Genomic DNA, 19,242 nt, shown 5'->3' with positions numbered 1-19,242 from the left:
ATTTGGCTTGAGTTTTTTGCTGGCGCGAGCTGTATAACGGTCAAGCTGGTTCTGAGGTTTGGACCACATTCAAAGATGGCTGCCATTCTGTAAACACTACTAATCTACAGCTCTCCTTACAATCAGAGGAAAATCTAACCCAGAGGATATATTACGATCTATTTAACAGAAAATCTAAGAAAAAAACAACTTTAACTTCAACTAAGTATCTTATAAGAGGTGATTGGAACTGAAGAATTAACTAATCCAGCAGGATTATAACAGATCATTTGACTCTGAAGAGAGTCTCAAACAAAGGAACCGTGTGCTCAGAACAATTGGCCTAACTACACTTGACTTGCATCAAGTTCCAATTCTGATCTATAATGTTGAAAGAAGAAAAAAATATGGACACAACAACTACAGAAACTAAACTCTCAGAACTTCTATCACTGGAGAAAGATTTAAATTCGAAAAGACAGAAAATTACAAAACAACAGGAGCATTTAAAACCAGGGAATAAAAATAAACCGGAGCAAATGGCAAACATGGAGGATATTAAAACAGCTCTACTTCCTATTCAAGAAGCGCTAAAAGAACTATCTAACCAAGTCCAATCCTTTGGAATTTCTTGCAGTCAAATTCCGGAAAGGATAAAAATGAAGCAAGGATCACTGAGAATGAAGACAAAAATAGCACTGCTTGCCAAAAAATCTGATGCACAGGAGCAGGAAATTCACTCTATACAGGCTAAAATTATTGACCTAGAGGCGAGATCCAGGAGGAACAATATAATCATCAGAGGAATACCGGAATCTGTACAATACATTGATCTAATTCCATCAATCATACAAATACTCACAACATTATTCAGTGACTTGGAAACTGCACAACAAATAACAATAGAGAGAGCCCACAGAGCCCTGAGGGAATCCCAAGCTTCAAATATCCCAAGACATGTTTATGCTAAAATTCTTAACTTTCAAGATGTCAGCAAAATATTACTAACCGTTAAGAAAAATGGAGGCTCTATTATGTGGAAAAACAGCAGAATTTCTTTGGCTCAGGACCTGCCTTTCAGATTAGGCATGCCAGACAGCTATTATCTCCCTATTGCAAGTTTCTTATTGAAAAACAAATAAAATTCCAAATGAAGTACCCAAATACATTAATATTTACATTGGATGGGACTAGACATTCAGTCACAACAAAAAAAGAAGCTAAAACTACTTTTCTGGTGATTTTTAAAAGCTTACCTGCTTCAGAGACCTAGAATAAGCTTCCGATGGGACTGGCATGACATCCGAGGTCTGATCCACCTTATACTACAGGTCGAGGTCTTGTCTTTGCTTTGTTTGGCAGTTTCCTGCTCTAGGCCATTTTTTGCAACAGGTACAACCTTTATTTTGGGTTTACTCTCGCTGTGGCATTTCCGAAGATTTACAGCCTCTACAATGTCGAAATTTCCCACGAATGGAGGCGAAACGGTTTTGCTGCTTTAGAGGGCGTATTATTGATGTGGTGCTTCCGGAAGTCCGTTTGGATAAAGGGTCCCCCTTTGCAAAGCCGTCAGTCCCTCTGGATAGTCACAAATCCAACGAAGAGTTTCCAGGACTGCAAAAAAGTGAAATAAACTTAAAATAGAGTCTCTAGTACTGGAAGAGTCACAGTAAATACAACATTAGCCCAAATTTTACTTTCAATGTTCGTAAACACCAAGTTAAGTACTTTGTCCAACTATACAGTGACATAACCAAACACACAAAACATATCTGAGGGTGAAAGAATTTTGGTAAGAGGGGTTAGGGAACTACTTTATTGTACCAATGTGTAATTACACATTTTATTTTAACCAGTGTACATATATATTTACCTATATAGATTTAATCTCCCTTACATATAATCCATGTTATTAACCCATTAATAGGAAGCTGTCTCACATTTACTACTTAACAGTGGGCTTTAATTAACACTATATTGACATTCTTTTGGCAAACACACTGAGATGCTTAAGATGTTCTGATGTTGCAATTCTACCTCATTCGTAGATCAAAGTGTAGGGGAATATTTAATGTTACCCCAAGATGTTAACATATGCTTATAGATAGTTGATAACATGATTTACACTTGTAGCTGATATTTAGTTTAAAAACACTTTGTGAAGAGTTACCAATACAGGTCTAGGGTAACTGTCAGGGCCACTTAATATAGTTTTAACACACACTTGAGACTACAGAAGACATTAAGTTTAGGTTATATAGCCTATGATTATGCAAGCTCTGGAGTCCAAAGGTCAAATGCTAACTCTTTTTTGTCATTTTCTGATGTAAGCTTTTTCAGTGTTAAATAAGTTCTTTCCTAAAATTGAAAATGCTAGTCTAAAAAATGCATGACCAATGACGTTGAGTTTGACCCAAGTCTATTAGTGATTAGGTTACCTGACTAAATATATAAATGTATGTTTATCTGCATTAGTTAGATTTACTAAAAATTGATATGGTTTCTTTTCCAGGTAGTAGAAAGACTTTCCTATGAACACTATGATTTCATAAATCTGAGAATATATGTCTAATAATGTCCCAAAGTATTATTGATAAATAAGAGATGGTGTTTCAATGGAGACAAATGACCATATTTGTACATCTTGTTAAGTTTTTCTCTGACTCTCTTATTTCAACTGTAATGACAAGAGGTGTAGATGACTAGTAGTGTTTAAAAGGGAATGTGTAGATTAGGCTTTGTAGACATAGTTGTAGAGCGTATAGGTCCATTATATGTTCTATATTTTTTGTGTGTTAATGTCCATAATGTATACTCATTAATACTACTAATTTTCAGAATTTTTAACTACGTTAAAGACCTATATTTTTCCTGGTCCAGGGGTATAGTGGGTAGGCACTGGTATGGGACGGGGTTTCAAGAATGCTTTCATGAAATATATCTATTTAATACTCAACTGATTCTATTACACTATCTCTGATTTCTAGAATACCTACACAAAATAAAGTTTTTGGAATGTGGGAAATAGATTCATGGAATATTAAGGGGCTCCAGAACTTGAAAAAGAGGAAATTGTTGCTTCATTTATTTCTGCAAGCTAAGGCAGGTTTTATATTACTTCAGGAAACTCATTTGACCAATGATCAATGGACAGAAATTAAGAAGAAAAAATGGATAAGAGAAATTATAGCCTCGGAAGGTAAAACTAATAGTGCGGGAGTTGCGATAATTATAAAAAAATCAATATCAAGATAAAATTTTAGATTCTAAAATGGATAAAGAAGGAAGATGGTGCTATGTGATTCTCTCTTCTACTCTTTATGATAAACCCATCATACTTCTTAACATATATGCTCCATGTAAGAATCAACAGTCCTTCTTAGCATCACTTTATCCTATTTTAAACAAATATACTAGCCACTATATAATTATAGGGGGGGGACTGGAATGCTTATCAGAATCCTAAATTGGATAAGTCAAGCCCACAAAGGTCATTTAATAGTCAAGTAGTATTAGCATTAATTGAGCTCAAGTATGACTTTAAATTATATGATCCCTTTAAATATGTAAACAATCTTCTTAACACAAATAGTTTTACATTTTATTCAACTTGTCATAAAATGTGGTCTAGAATAGACTTTTTTTTCTAATTTCGGCAACACTGATCAATTTTGATCCCGTAGTATCTATACAAGTTCGCTATCTATCAGATCATTCTAAAATTTCATTAAGTTTTGCCAAAGACCTTAGAAACAGTCAAACACACAGGGGCTATAATTGGTCGTTAAATCCAAACTTGTTAAATAAAAAAGAAATAATCCAGGAAATTCAAGACATTCTCAATTCCTTACTGGTTAGATTAGCCAAACAGCAACATATACCTGATATTGAAAGGGCGGCAGCTAAAGCTCAAGCAAGGAGGGAGGGTTTCTTCAAAAAGCCTCTTATTGTAAAAAAAATTCATCTTAGAGAAGAACAAATCTTAGAGGATAAAATTAAATCGCTAGATCAGGAATTAAGGAAAAATCATAACACACAAACAGAAACGGAATTATTCAAATGTCAGAAAGATCTTTTCTTGAGCCAGAATAATAGGTTAGCATTTCATGAAACCAAAATGCTTGCAAGATATGCTAATCATATTCAAACTCCATCAAGGGCTTTAGCAAGAATTATTAACCAATCTTAATCACCCTCTCAAATTCCGGAAATACACTACAAGGACAAAATATATACGAAATCTGAAGATATTATCAATACCTTTGAACTGATATACTCTCAAATTTATGGTGAGCAAGATGAGTCACGTACAAATGAGACTAACAATGATTTTATACAAAAAATTAATTTCCCGAAAATAGATGACAATTTGCAAAAAGATTTAATTAAACCAATTTCCACTGAAGAAATAATTAAAAAGTTGAAATCCCACAAAGCGCCGGGCCCTGATGGTCTTACTCCAGAGTTTTATAAAAATTTGTAGTACGATTGTTAAAATACTATCATATACATTTAACTATATAATTAATAATAAAATCAATGACCCTCACTTTAATGCATCTAAAACAATTTTAATACTCAAGGAAAATTCGGATCACCAAAACCCAGATAATTATAGGCCCATTTCAACCTTAAATATTGATACTAAAATTATGACTACTATTTTAGCTAATAGAGTGAAGAAAATATTGAATTTAATAATTTTAAATTAGCAAACGGTCTTTTAACTTCTAGGCAAACCAGTGACAATACTTTAACTCTTCATACGTTAATTTCTTATGCCAATCAAAGGAACTTAAATTTGTATGCACTTATAATTGATGCACAAAAAGCCTTTGATAGAGCGAACATAAAATTTCTATTTCATATTTTACCATATTTTAATATACTGCAAGAATTCATCAGGACATTACAAATATTATACAATAATCCCTATACAACTTTATACATCAACAAAATTTTCTCCAAAAGAATACAAATTAAAAATGGAACCCGTCAAGGCTGTCCTCTATCCCCTTTATTATTTAATTTATATTTAGAACCTTTATTTTTACATATTAAACAAAATGTATACCATAATGCCCCAATACTTTATGGTACCAAGATTTCTATGGCAGCTTTTGCAGATGATCTTAATATATATTGTACAACACCAGTTGCAGATACCAAGAAATTATTAACAGCTGTTGAAGACTTTGCAGTAATATCTAACTACAAAATAAACCTTAAAAAAACCAAGCTATTTCCTTTAAAATCTCCGAAACCCTTTTCGCTTTTACCATTGGTAGGGCAAGTAAAATCTGAAGAAAAGATTACATATTTAGGTATTACATTTTCCACAGATAAGGACTTTTATATTAATAATGTTAAACTAATTTGGGATCGCATTCTATCTGACCTAAGGAGATGGAATAAATTGAAATTACCACCACTAGCAAAGGTCTCAATTATTAAAATGAACATATTACCTAGGATATTATATATCTTCAGATCTACTCGAGTTCTAATCCCGAAGAAGGTCTTTAAACAAATTCACATGGAATCTGCTAAATTTATATGGGATCCAAGGAAAGCTAGAATTTCATACGACAAATTGATGACCCCAAAAGACAGAGGTGGTTTAGAATTGCCCAATTTTGAAAAATATTACATAATAATAAATGCTAATCAAATTTTAAGAATTGCTAATTATGATGCACATAGTAATAATTGGTCCCCTAACTGGTTAAGATTGAATTACAAACATGTTGAGAGTCTGAAAATTAATCCTAAATCATTACCTTTCCTAAGAAAAGATACTTTTAAATCATTTGCTTTAATGGAGCATATTAAAATATATATAACATTATTACAAAATCTCTTCAGTTCATTAAATCTTATCCAACACATGATGATCTTACAACCTTTTCATAGGAATCCAAACCTGAGAATTAATAATCAATTAATAGATCTAAAAAATTTTCCACATATTATGAATTTAACGTTAAGGGATATATATACCCTTATTCAAATTATTCGGCTCATGAATTAAGACAGGAATTGAACCTTCCTAAGTCATATTTAATAATATTGAGACAGATCAAAGATTTATCTATAAGCTACTTTAAAGATTTAAAAATGAATGATGAGGACTTAACGAAATGTACAAATTTATGGCAAGCCTTCTTACAAGATACTAAGTGTATAACATCTGCATATAAACTAATAAAAGACTTTAATTATCAAGATCAAGTCCTTTTGTCACATTATTGGAAAGAAAAAATACCATTGATTGAAAAAAGTAAAATAGTAGAAGCAATCAATTTAACAATAAAATCAATTTCCCTCCAAAATTTAACATTTACTCAACTCATGATACTTAATAATGCATACTATACGCGTCTTAGCTTGCATAAATTTAACTCCAAACATTCTCCTAAATGGCCATACTGTAAAGATGAAATTGCTGACCTCCATATGTTCTGGAGCTGTAAAATGTATATACAAACTATGGAATTCCTTAAAACTACAACTGCAGAAGATGGGTTATCAAAATTCAACGCTTTCCTGGGAATTTACTATATTACATATCCTCCCAAATAATCTATCTAGATCCCAAATGACAATACTTATGAATATCTTTTTGTTAATGAAACTCTATATAGCTACTAATTGGTTGAATCCATCGCAAACTTCATGGGACAACTGTAAGATTTTAGCGATAAAACACATCCTAGCCCACAAATTACCAATCAATGAACATACCAAACATATAAATAATCTGAAGATCTGGGAACAAATTTTCAACATTATATTGGCTTAATGTACGGAACCCAGGATAACCCTTGGATATAAATACTATAAAGTTAAATTTTATCAGAAATCAAATTATTATAAGATATTATACCTATTGATAAGACTCTTCAGATGTTCTTTTTTGTTAAAAATGGAAGCATTCATGTATATAGTGTACATATGTTGTAGGATTGTTAGTAGTATTGTTTGGAAATTACCTGTGTATATCCCGGTCAAACGTTTGTATGAACAAATTGAAAAATAATAAAGAATTATTATTGAAAAAAAAAAAGCTGGCTCTGAGGTTTGGAACCAGATCCCCAACTGTCAAGAATGAACAACGATCAACAACACAGATGGAACGTTATGGTGAGTACATAACTTCTTTTCTTTTAACTTTTAAGCCTGCAGCTTTAAGTGATAAACGTCTGCATATGTTGAGTTCTCTTTTTTGTGTGCAAGTCTTGAATTTGTGAAAACACAAGCACACAGGGTTTTCTTGCTCACTTAGTTTGTCTTAGTGCTCCCTTTTGATGGACAGTAATAAATTTATTTATTTATTCACATTTGTTGTCCGGGAGTGTCCGACTGGACGTAGGTCCATTTTCAGCAGAGGCCTGGGGAGAAAAGCTCCACATTTAAAATATACAGACAGTAGTTACATTGGATTTACATAGCAATTAACAATTTGATCATCATAGCAATTAACAATTACAAACATAGTTACAGATGAAGAACATAGTACATCAGTCGACAACTAGAATCTTTATCATCTGTGAAATACATAACGGACATTAACGATTGTTACATTAAGGTGTTCCTGCTGTATAGGTAGTAGTTAGGCTTATGAACATCCGAGCTTGCTATATATAAATATTAGATGGAAAACAAAGTGGTTGTAATTGGAATTCATATTCTTAAGTTACCTTAGTTTCTGAAGTTGCTTCTATAATTGTCAACATTATATCACAAAATGTGACCTGCATTTTTTATGTGACTTTCATTAAATATTTTAACATCTAAAACAAGTCTGCCTGTACTGATATAGCAAGTTTTACAACACTTATTTTGTTAGTGTTCCTGTGATCTGTCTATGTTATGACTGCCCATAAGTACAAATTTTTAACTCAGATTTATTGTTTCAGCAGGACTTTTGTTTTACATCAAATATTGCCTTTCTTTAGATTGTTTCACCAGCCACCAAAATATTTAGCTGGGTGGGCTGCTTAGATGATGGTAATTTGAGCAGTGTGTAGCTGCAGAAAGGTTCCTTAAGCAGCAGTTAGATTTTTATTCTCACTTTTTTTTCTTTTTATCTTGTTTTCTATTAAGATACAGTTTTACACAATTTTTCATTTTACTGACGTGCTTTTGTATTCTTTACGGTTTTTAGTTTTTTGTGGGGGGGGGGGTGATTCCTTAGGTATATGTTTTGTGCATGGAAGAGGTATTTTCTTGTTTTTGAAGACTTGTGTATTCAAAGGAGGTTACAAAGCTAGCGGTCCTAGACCTTTACAAGCCTAGCCATGTTAATCCCAAGTATCACTAATGGTTCTTTTTGGGTAGTTCGCAAACCAAGTTTATGAACTGAGTGGGTCTGTGATTAACATCGGCTACCCGTGTCTGTGGGATATGGGTGCAATCCCAGGGACGAATTTGCAGTCTCCTGTCCAATTATCTAGGTTGCGTTTGAATAGGGTCAGTGAGGAGCTCTGTTTTACGTGAATAGGAAGTCTATTCCAGAGAAGCACCAGTCTCTGGGAGACGCATCTATCTCTCCAGCATGTTCTGTTAATGTCACAGGCTAGGTTGATATCCCTAGACTGAGTGAATCTTGTGCCATTTGACTCGTGGATGTGCAGCATTTCCATTAGGGCAGTGTGGCAGCTTACCCTATACAAGTTGCTTCTCGGCAGCCTATAAGATGCAGAGTAAAGTGACGGGGCTTTCAGCCTGTCTATGTATGTCATGGTTTGGAGTCCCTGTATTTTCTTAGTGAGAAATCTCTGAGGTCTCTCCAGCTGCTGCAGGTGTCTGATATGGTACATGCAGAAAGGTTCATTATACTCTTAGTGGTTTGAGGGTTAAGTACAGTGGAGTTGTAACATCCCTTGACATGGATGTTATGCCCTTGCTTATGAGGTACGCTATAGAGAAGGCATTCCTCACCACCTTGAAAACTTGGTGGTCAAAGTTCAGATTGCTATCGACCTGTGTTCCCACGTCTCACACCATTGGGTTGGAAGTCAGGGGTGCACTGTCAGTATTGTAATTTGTAAGGAATTCCATTTTGCCAGACAGATTAATGCATTTTTTTTTTTTTTTTTTTGCATTTAGTTTTAGACCATGGCTTTGGCACCAATCATTTGTTTGTGTTAACCCTTCTTGTAATATGTTGACATCATTGAGGGATTCGATTGCTAAGAGTTTGCAGTCATCAGAGAACTTGGTGAGCCAGGGGCCATCAACTTTGGGCTGGATTTCTGTGAAATAGATACCAAACAGTAAGGGGCCCAGCACAGACCCCCTGTGGTACTCCTCTGGTGATGGCTCTACTGGTAGAGGTGGAGTCATCAATTTTGACAGTGTGTGTTCTGTCGGTGAGTCATTTGTCGGCCCATTTAGTAATGTAAGGGTTAATCCCCAGCTGGGAGAGTTTCTCAGTGATGCCAGAGTGGGAGATTGTATCATAAGCCTTGGCAAGGTAGAGGTAGGCTGTGTGCACTGTCTTACCTTCTTCCATGGCTTTGACATTCTCAAAGAAGTCTATCAGGTTTAATAAGCATGATCTACCCTTAAAACCAAACTGGGTTGGGTCCAGTATTTGTAGGTCATCTATGTCCTTGTTGATTATGTCCATAATTCTTTCCGTGCCCTTGCAGATGCGACTGGTTAGACTTGTGGATCTGTAGTTCCCAGGGTCAGTTGATGGGCCCCCCTTTGTGCAGAGGGATTACTGTTGCTGTTCTCTGTTCTGCAGGAACATAGCCAGTTCTCAAGCTATGATTAAAGAGGGCACCAAGTGTGTTTGCTAGATCTTGTTTTAGATTGTTTAGAAAACAACCTGGGATATTATCTGGTCCGATTGAAGCCATGTTTTTGGCCTTGCCGAGAGCAGAGGTGACCTGTTCTCTAGAGGTATTAGGCAGAGGGTTGGTGCCAGGTATGCTTCGGGATGGGGGGGGGGTGAAGTTTGCACTGAATCTGTCAGCTAGCAGGTTGAGAATATCTTTCAGAGTAGTACGAGTGATCCATCTACAACCAGTTCAGCACATAGCTGGGCATTTCTTTTAGACTTTGGGTGTTAAAGGATGCCTTATGATTATCCTTTGCTAGGGATGTGATTTTAGTTTCATAGTTTGATTTAGAAGACTTTACAAGGTCTCTGACTTGCTAGAAAACTCTTCCTCTGCAGAGTGATATCCCTCTTGCTTTTGGACAGCAGTTTGTTATATAATCTGTTTATACCTGACGTCCACCATGGTCGCTTGTTTTCACGGGAAGACCGTGTTTTGATCTGGTCAGGTACAGCAGAGTTTATGCAATCGCTTGAGTGTTTGTACAGGGCAGTTGCATACACTTCTGCATAGTGATCATTGATGTCTGCGATTGTTGGTGGTACGAAGGTTTTTATACCATTGCTTAGTAGGCTGTAGTCAGCTTTGGTAAAGATTTTTATAATTCTTGTTTCTGTGAGGGTGTCTGTTCCAGTAGTTGCTTCAAACAAGACTGATTTGTGGTTTGACCTAACCAGGGAGGGCATCACACATGGGGAAGTACAGTGACCCCCTCTCACCATGTTGGTGAGTAGTATGTCCAGAACATTACAGCCCCTAGTGGTGGTGCAGACTATGTTCCAGAGCATTTGTGTTAAAGTCCAGGAACCTCTGGGTGAGTGTGTTTTTGCTCATGTATGTCCCCCAGTCTGTGGAAGGATAGTTGAAAACTCCCATGACTAAGGTGTTGGGCTGTATGGTGAGGGATTCCAGTAAATCGAGGTAGGAGGTTTGCTTATCCTGGTTTATGGTGGGGGATCTATAAGCTAGCAATGATATGGCATGATAATTTCCCAATAGTTAATTGGACATGGAGTAGTTCGAGTGTTGTGCTGTTTGACTAGTCTCGAAGTGCATTTGGTTGAAGATGGATACATCTTCACCTTTGGTTCCTTCATGCCCATTTTGAGGTCTGAACATGTAGAAGGCATTGTAGTGTTGCACAGCTGGGATGCCGTCAGCGTCCTTGAACCATGTCTCTATAATTGCACAGACGTCAACATCCTCTAAGGTGAGGAGTGCTTCCAGGGAGTGCAGTTCTGTGTTTAAACTCCTAGCATTAAGTAGTTCTATCCTGAGTTTCTCTCTTGGATTTTGTTACATTAGACTATTTGTTGTTTTGACATTGCCTATAAAAGGCACTATGGGGGAGATGAGGGCCTTTGTCAGTATCCGAAAGCCTGGGGGGGGGGCAGGTGCAGACTATCTCTAGCAAAGCAGCGAGGTCTGTCTATCATATTCTCCCAAGCTGACAGATACTGGATCCTCTGGACTGACACGAGAACCTAAGCCATTTGTTGAAGTCGGTCATTTTTTTGTTTATATTGTGGCATCATCCTGGATGAGGGAAGGATACTACTTAGGGCAAGGGATATAGTCTGGAGCACATAATCCGGGAGCTCAGTCATGTCTGTCTCCATATAGCCCAGAGAGGTATATCTCAAGTCATTCATTTCAACGTGACAGAGTCATAATGGTTCTTGAGTGACTTGAGTGAGTGCATGATTTGTTGGATTCTGGCACCCATACCTCTCAACCTCTTAGAGCAAGAAACGTGGACAAAGCTATATATAACGGGGGAAGAAAGGCCCAAAAATAGGGACATTTTTAAATATTATTGTTACAAATTTAGGAAGTTGACAGGACAACATATTTTGTTTAACATGCATTTTCTGAAGGGTATAAAGTCTGAAACTCAAATATCTGTCATTATTTTCTGACGTCAGTCCCCAATTTACCAATGATTTGCCAGAAAATCCCAATTTTATGAGAAATAGATTAAAAATCTGAGGCAAAAATCTGTACAATCTGTGAAAATCTGTACAGTTGAGATGTATGCTGGCACCTGATGCACAGCTGACCGTGGCCTTCTTGCCCAGTCTGGTGAGGGGGGACATCAGTGTATCTCACTATGGAGTCGCCTATGACCAAGACATTTGATGCGTTTTGCCTTAGGGGCTTATTTGTTGAGATGCTCATATGTGTTGGTACGTAATGGCTTCTTTTTGTTCAGTGGTGAGTGTAGGTGGTGTGTGTTTGGGGGGGTCTGTGTTAGTTTTGGTAGGTTTTTACTCAGTATATCTACACATGAGTTTGTGTTGTGACCTTATTTTTTGTGAGAGTTGAAACGTGTGGGCTCTCAACCTGTATTTACATGAGAGAATTGACTCCAGTTCCACAGTGTATTTTTATCTCTCACGTAGGGTGTTAGTTTGCCTTAGGTGTAAATGGTTGTCAGTATACATGAAGCAATTGCTACATTGCATGAAGATGCCCATATCAGTCAAGCTGGCAGGAGATATGATGGGAAACTGTGGCAGGATTTTTATGAATGAAGTTGCATCAAATGAGTGGCTGTCCTAAAGAGAGCCACTTAACCATACTAGTGCTGCTAAATGCTGGTGGGAATAGATGTAGTTTAATGGACTTCCTGAATAACCCCCACTTTAGATAAATATTTTAATATTCATTAACTAGCTTTAAATTCTTGCAGGTTACCTGCTGACATCTGTAGTAATTTTGCAAATGTAAATTTTATTTGTAGGTATTTTGTGAAGTGTTCAGGTTAATAACATTAACTCAACTTTTGAATTTGGTTGCTAAGGAAGTTGGATTTTTTTTTTTATTCCATTTTTAGATGATGACTCTTCAGTGACTTCTTTGGGAAGGACAGAGAATAGTCACAACAGCAGCTTTGAACTGATGGGTTCAATGATAACTTCTTACCAGCCTTTCAGCAAGCAGGCAGGACGTGGGGCAGTTTCATCATCTGTGGGAAGGTTCCGCTCACCTTCTCCAGGTCTCTTCAAAGTTAGTTTTGTTAGCTCTGCTTCTAAGGTAAGAATGTCTTTTGCTTTGTAAATGTCTTTTTGTGGATTTTTTTAGGAATTTTACAGATTCTTCATGTAAATGAATTACATATTTAATGAATTGTTTGAGAACATTTTCTGGTTTAGTGTTGCGTGTGGCATATTTTTGTAAATGAACCATTAAATTCTGTGGATGTTAATGTGGATTTCTATCTACATGTAGTCTTCCTGTTCAGTTAAAATCTGTCAGATTTCTTCAGGCTTTTGTTTTTCATTCATCAAGATGAGCTCCTTTTCGTATGTCACGTGTGCTATTTTATTTTGAATTTCTCAAAATTTTAAGCACTTTTCCCTCATAAGTCTGTTACACACTGTATATGGGCCTTGGTTGTGGAAAACAAGTTGAATCCATGATGTACCCTATTTTGCAGTCTCAGTAGCTCAACAAGTCGAGCACTCACCTTTGGTGTCAGAAGTTGAGAGGGCTGTAATCTTCCAATACTAACACAGCAGTGCAGCACAAGAGGAGTGCTGTGATGAATCGATAAACCTAGGTCCCATTTGCCTGAGTTGGTGGTATATATTGGGTGCCCTGGCCACATTTCCCCTAGTTAGTATGAATATCATCTCAGCTCTGCACTGAAAAGAGATTGTTCTAGTGAGACTAAATTGGTTAACTTAGTATAAATAAATATTTTGCTACTGTCATTAACATTATAGCCTCCCTCTTGGATCAGTTGGTCACACCTACATTAGCCTGCACTTAATTGTTCCTTAGAGAGGTTTGAGTGTTCACACCTGCAGGGTCCCTGTTTTTGTAGTTGCACCCCCGAGTTGTGATCTTTTCTTGATTTTATCTTGAATGTTCCTGCATTCAGTGACAAAATCGCAGCATTTCAAAGTGTACATGTAGTTGCCATTCCACAAGTCATGATCACCAAAGAAACTGCATTTTTTGCTAGAGACTTTGTTAGCCTAGAGATGTCCTTATCTTCTCTTCATGTGCAGACAGGTATGAATTGATTTGTTGAAGTGCACACTTTAGGAAATTAAATCTAGTTTGGCTACTGCTTTCCATTGCTCATTGGGGCAATTTGGAAGTTCTCTGAGCTTGAGTCAGAACTTTACTCTAAGGGCCATCTACACTGCCTACACTCCTCCAGAACATTTCTTATAGGCCCCCCACATGATTTAGCCTTTGGGCTTGCCCATACTGTTTGGCACATCATGAAAGATGGCTAAGATGGTGAGAGAAAACGTTTGAACAATTAGGCTTGATGGTGGCCTCTTACTTTCCATTTAGTGCTTTCCTTTTACACATTCAGCCAATGTCTTGTGCTTTGCCAAGTACTCTTTTGACTAATGCTACCATTCCAGTCCATTCACAGGGGGGAAGGGTGGGTGTTGAGGACATGAGCTCATGCAAAGAACTTACTTGAGGATGCCTTCCTTTTGAGTCCTCTGCTGTTTCTTAAACAAAGACTATATGCTAGACCCTATGTTTAACTGAGTTCTCTCCTGCTAGCTCCTTTCATGAAGGTGCTTATGGGCAATCCTTGAGGCTCACTAAATCTGCAGTGTAGTACGCCTCTGTCTATTCTGCCTAAGTCAGAAACAAAATGTCTTTATCCTTAGAAGGAGGTAGAAGTGTAGCCCTGTGATCTTCATAAATGACTGTTACTTACGACTCTTGGGATTCCTGCCTTGCTGAGGCCCGAAGACTGTTCCAAATACCAGAGATTTTACCTTTCCCCTCTTGGCCCAGTGTCTGATTAGAGACTCATCTATTTACACACTTCAACATTTAGCTTTCCTAATTCAAGGCAGGGGTTTATCATTTATCCAAACTTGTGGACTTTCAGACAGGCAGCTTGAATGATTTGTAGGACTTATCTCTTCTAGGCACACATTTTCTGAGGATTTGCTTTAAGGAAGGCCAGAAAACCCAGCCTGGGAAAGTCTTGATTGGCAAAATGGAAAAAGTTCTGTTATTGGTACCAAGACAGAGGACAGGACCCAGTATCTGCTAAAGCATCCCTCACCTACTTGTCAGGGTTCTATTATAACTCTATTAAGGTATTTGTTTCACTTATTTGCCATTATCTGACAGTAAAGTAGTTCATTAAAGGGGTTTTGCATCTGAGACCCCATGAAAAGATTTTCCTGCACCATGAGATCTCTGTTTTATGTTGGAAAAGCAAACTCATCTCCTCTGCAATCTATCTGCTTTCCTCTCCCATCAGGTACCTATCCTGGAAAATTGCCACTAAGTTGACCTATACATTTGCCAGTATTTTTCCTTCACCAGAGAACAAGGACAGAGAATTGCGTACTCCATATATGTACACCAATGATTTGTATTTTACTTGGATAAACAAAAGTTTGTAAAGTCTGACAAGCGCTTTGTATTGTTTAATAAAAGTTTGAAAAGGAAACTCAGTCAACAAACAGACCATTTCAGAAAGGATTATCCACATTGATGCATTTGTTTTACCACCACTATGGGAAACAACTTCCTGATGTTCTTCGTGTTTCACTATTGCAGTCATTACATTTGGGTAATCTGCTGGCAGGTTGCCCTCAGTCGGCCTGAATAACAAAGTCTTGGGTCCTGCGTCCGTTGCTGTCTTCTCTTCCATGACGTCAGGTCATCCGGGGTATAAAACATGCAGCCAACACCATTTTAATCCGGCTTTCTTGCCATGCTGTGCCCGAAGCAGAAGCAGTTCGCAAGTGCCGGTCGGCCGACTCCTGAAAATTTCGTTTTCGAGTTTCAGAACCAAAGTTTTCAAACTAAGGTAAAGTACCTCTTTGGGGAAACTTTTTCTTGCTCCTTACCGATGTCAGTAAAAGTTAATAATTGCATTACTTGTGGGAAACAAATGCCTCATAAGGATTTTCATTTGTATTGTATTCCTTGCCTAGGCCCTGATCACAACGTGCCTTGCTGTCAGTTTTGTGCTAAATTTAACCAATGCACTATTAAGCATCGGTATATTTTTGCTTTTAAATATTTTGGATCAAGATTTAACTATCCTGAAATGTCGTCGATTAGCAATCCGACTACTGGAGTTCACAAAAAACCCAAGGAAAAGACAGAGACAGACCGTCGAGGTGCAAAACCGACGATGAAGCTTCTCCTAAGCCAGTCGCTGGTTCATCTGTACTCAGTGAGGTGCTTTCGCAGGCCTTGATACCCACTACTTTTGAGTCGCAAGCCTCTTCCGAGACCCATTCGGAGTTTGGTATGCCGTGAGATTCTGCAAGTATTGAACCCGCGGATGTCTGTCCCTTGGATGGGTCTGGACCTGCTGAGCAGGCACCGGCTTCTGATGGTGTTTTCAGACCTCAACATTTGTATATTAAACTGACGCCATCATCAAAAACAAGGCCAAAATCAACTTCTATGTCTAAAAAAACGACGAATGAGCCACATGCTCAGGCCCCTATACCTAAAAAACAAATGATCAAAATGACTGAGGATTTAATTACCTTGATCAGTGGTTCCCAATCCCCCCCCTGCTAAGAGGCCTAGGGAAGGCGCTGATTATGAATCTTCAGATCAGATTTCCATTTCTTCTGGTTCCTCTTCTGATCAGGAATTTTCTGTTCCACCTTATGAGGACTCTGATGCAGAAGAATCCATTCCTTCTGCTTCTCCTCCTGAGGATTACTCTTTTGGAGAGACTTTGCATACTTTAAGGGAACATTTTCACTGAGAGAGTCAGGACTTCTCAGAATCTAAAAAGAGGCTTCGGGATTTTCTTCCTCAGCATAGGCCTTTGGCAATACCTCCTGTATTAGACATTGTTGATGATATGTTCTCTGAATCAAGCATGGCTCCTGATTCCCTGCCTCCGGCTCCTAGTAAGCCAGACAGATATTTCAGGGTTCCTGACTCCCACAAAATTCTTTTCAAAAATCCTGCTGCTGACCCTTAAACTATTTCTCAGGGTCCCAAGGGTGTTAAGGCTTCTTCAACCAAAAATCCTACCTCTTCTGATACGTCTGCAACCTTGGCAATCAGGGCTTTAAACTGCCAGTTTCATATGCTTAAATGTCAACAGCATGTTATGGGTTTACTGAAACAGAAAATTATGTTGATTTCTGATTGTGTGGAAAATAGAGTTACAGGATTTATTGCATTCAGCAAAACAGGTTGGAAAACATACTCTGCAATGTGGTTTTGATTCCTTGGAGGCCTCTTGAAGGGCCGCCGTAACTGGATCTGTGATAAGAAGGCATGCCTGGCTCAAGGAGCAAAATCTGCCTGATCATATTAAAGCTAAATTGTTGGATGCCCCTTTACAGCAAGACAGTCTATTTGGTAATAAGACAGAAGAGGTTTTAAAGAAAATGAAGACAAAGCTAAATCTATGCAAACTGTAAAAGATTTCTTGCAAGTGCAGCCACCCAGGTTCAGTAGACACTGACCTACTAAGAATTGGTCCTTTCCTGTGTCCAACAGCCGCTCACGGCAAACTCAGATGCTCCAAAGGCTCCAGATTTCAATCACAAGGATCTTACAGGTCAAAGCAATGGGGTGCCTCCACCTCCACATCAGGAGGTAACAAAGCACAACCATACAGTAAACAGTCTCAATGACTTCCCTCTGCCATCTCCAAGCACTTATCTTTTGGCAGCCCCCTTGGGGGGAAAACTAGCACTTCATGCTCAAAATTGGCATTTAACTACCCAGGACAAGTGGGAATTAAACATAGTATCCCAGGGATACAGATTTCATTTCCACACATTGCCAATTCCAAACGTCCCTCATGGATATGGGGGCTATTCAACTAGTGCCAGAAAAGGAAAAAGGACAAGGATTTTATTCAAGACTTTTCCTGGTACCCAGAAAAGACAAATCATGGCGTCCAATTCTGGACTTAACAATTTGTTCCTGTACATTCCAAAATTCAAAATGCTGACTTTACAACAGCTACTGCCTATGCTAGGCAAGAATGCCTGGTTGGTAACTCTAGACTTAAGAGGCATACCTGCATATCCCAATAAGGGAGTCATGCAGAAGATACCTCCGCTTCAAAACAGGTTTTTTGCATTACCAATTCTCTGCACTGCCCTTTGGCTTATCTACTGTGCCCAGGGTCTTTACAAAGTGCCTGGCACCAGTTATTGTGTTTTGCAGACAAAAAAGCATTCAAATTTATCCTTATCTGGACAATTGTCTCATTCAAGCAGAGGACAAGGACACTCTTCTTCAACATCTGGCGTTTGTAAAAAGGCTACTAGCATGCCTATGGTACACCATAAACGAAAAGAAATCCCAACTGGTACCCTCTCAAATAATTACATTCCTGGGTGCAAGCTTGAATACAACTGCCCAGATGGCTTACCTCATGCCAGACAAACAAATTCAGTTGACAACATACTTCAAACAAGTGGCAACAAAAACCCAGCTATCTGCAAGACAAATTCTGCAGGCTTTGGGGTTCATGGCATCCTGCATTCTACTAATTCCATATGCGAGATTGCATATGAGGAAACTTCAATGGTACCTAAAAAGCTTATGAAGTCAACATTGTCACAGCCTGGAAACAATGATTCCTCTCATTCCCTACCTGCAACAGGAGTTTCTTTGGTGGGCAGAGGAATGTCCACAAAACAAGGGACTGTCATTCACTCTATCCCCTGCCACCCAAACCCTAACTACAGACGCATCAGACTATGCTTGGGGGGCCCATCTGGCAGGGAGATGCATTCAGGGCAAATGGAGCCCAAACCAAATGCACCTACATATCAACCAGAAAGAAATGCTAGCTGTACAGAATGCTCTGACAGCCTTCAAGGACTTCCTTCATCCAGGACAACTACTGATAAAGACGGACAACACCACAGTTATGTGGTACATAAACAAGCAGGGGGGTACCCACTCCTACCCCCTTTGCAGACTAGCCATGGCCTTGTGGAACACAGCCTTGACTTACCAAATACATCTTCAAGCTCAATTCCTGCCAGGAAAGCAAAATACTCTGGAAGACGACCTAAGCAGAAACCTTATGGACCCGCATGAATGGAAACTGGATCCACAAATCTTCAGCATGTTGACACAAAAATGGGGGAGCCCAGACATAGATCTATTTGCCTTTCCCTAAAAATATCAGTTGGACAAATTCTGCACAAGAACTCATCACAAAAAAGCATGGAAAGTGGATGCTCTGTCCTTCAGCTGGGAAAACCTATCAGTCTGTGCCTTTCCTCCTCTGCCTCTACTTTCCAAGGTCATACTAAAAGTCAGACAGGAAAAAACAAAAATGATTCTAATTGCTCCGGACTGGCCTCGCCAACACTGGTACCCGCTTCTAAGGAATATGTCACACCTTCCACCGTCGTACTTTCCTCAAACACCTCACCTATCGTCTCAGCAGAACTATCAAATTCTGCAC

At 38.2% G+C, this 19,242-nt stretch overlaps 1 protein-coding gene across 1 annotated transcript in view; it reads left to right on the top strand.

Annotated features, from left to right (window-relative positions):
* Positions 1-19,242, top strand: part of CLSPN (claspin) — a 699,079-nt gene that overhangs the window by 244,756 nt on the left and 435,081 nt on the right. The window contains exon 11 of the mRNA XM_044059962.1: positions 12,667-12,866. Within this exon, the coding sequence (XP_043915897.1) occupies positions 12,667-12,866 (200 nt within the window). The remainder of the gene's footprint in view (positions 1-12,666; positions 12,867-19,242) is intronic.

Source organism: Protopterus annectens, chromosome 1.part2 (assembly GCF_019279795.1).
Source record: "Protopterus annectens isolate FY-2018-M chromosome 1.part2, PAN1.0, whole genome shotgun sequence".
Classification (NCBI taxonomy): domain Eukaryota; kingdom Metazoa; phylum Chordata; order Ceratodontiformes; family Protopteridae; genus Protopterus; species Protopterus annectens.
Note: the sequence above shows the minus strand (reverse complement) of the source record. Positions and strands in the feature narration are given on the sequence as shown.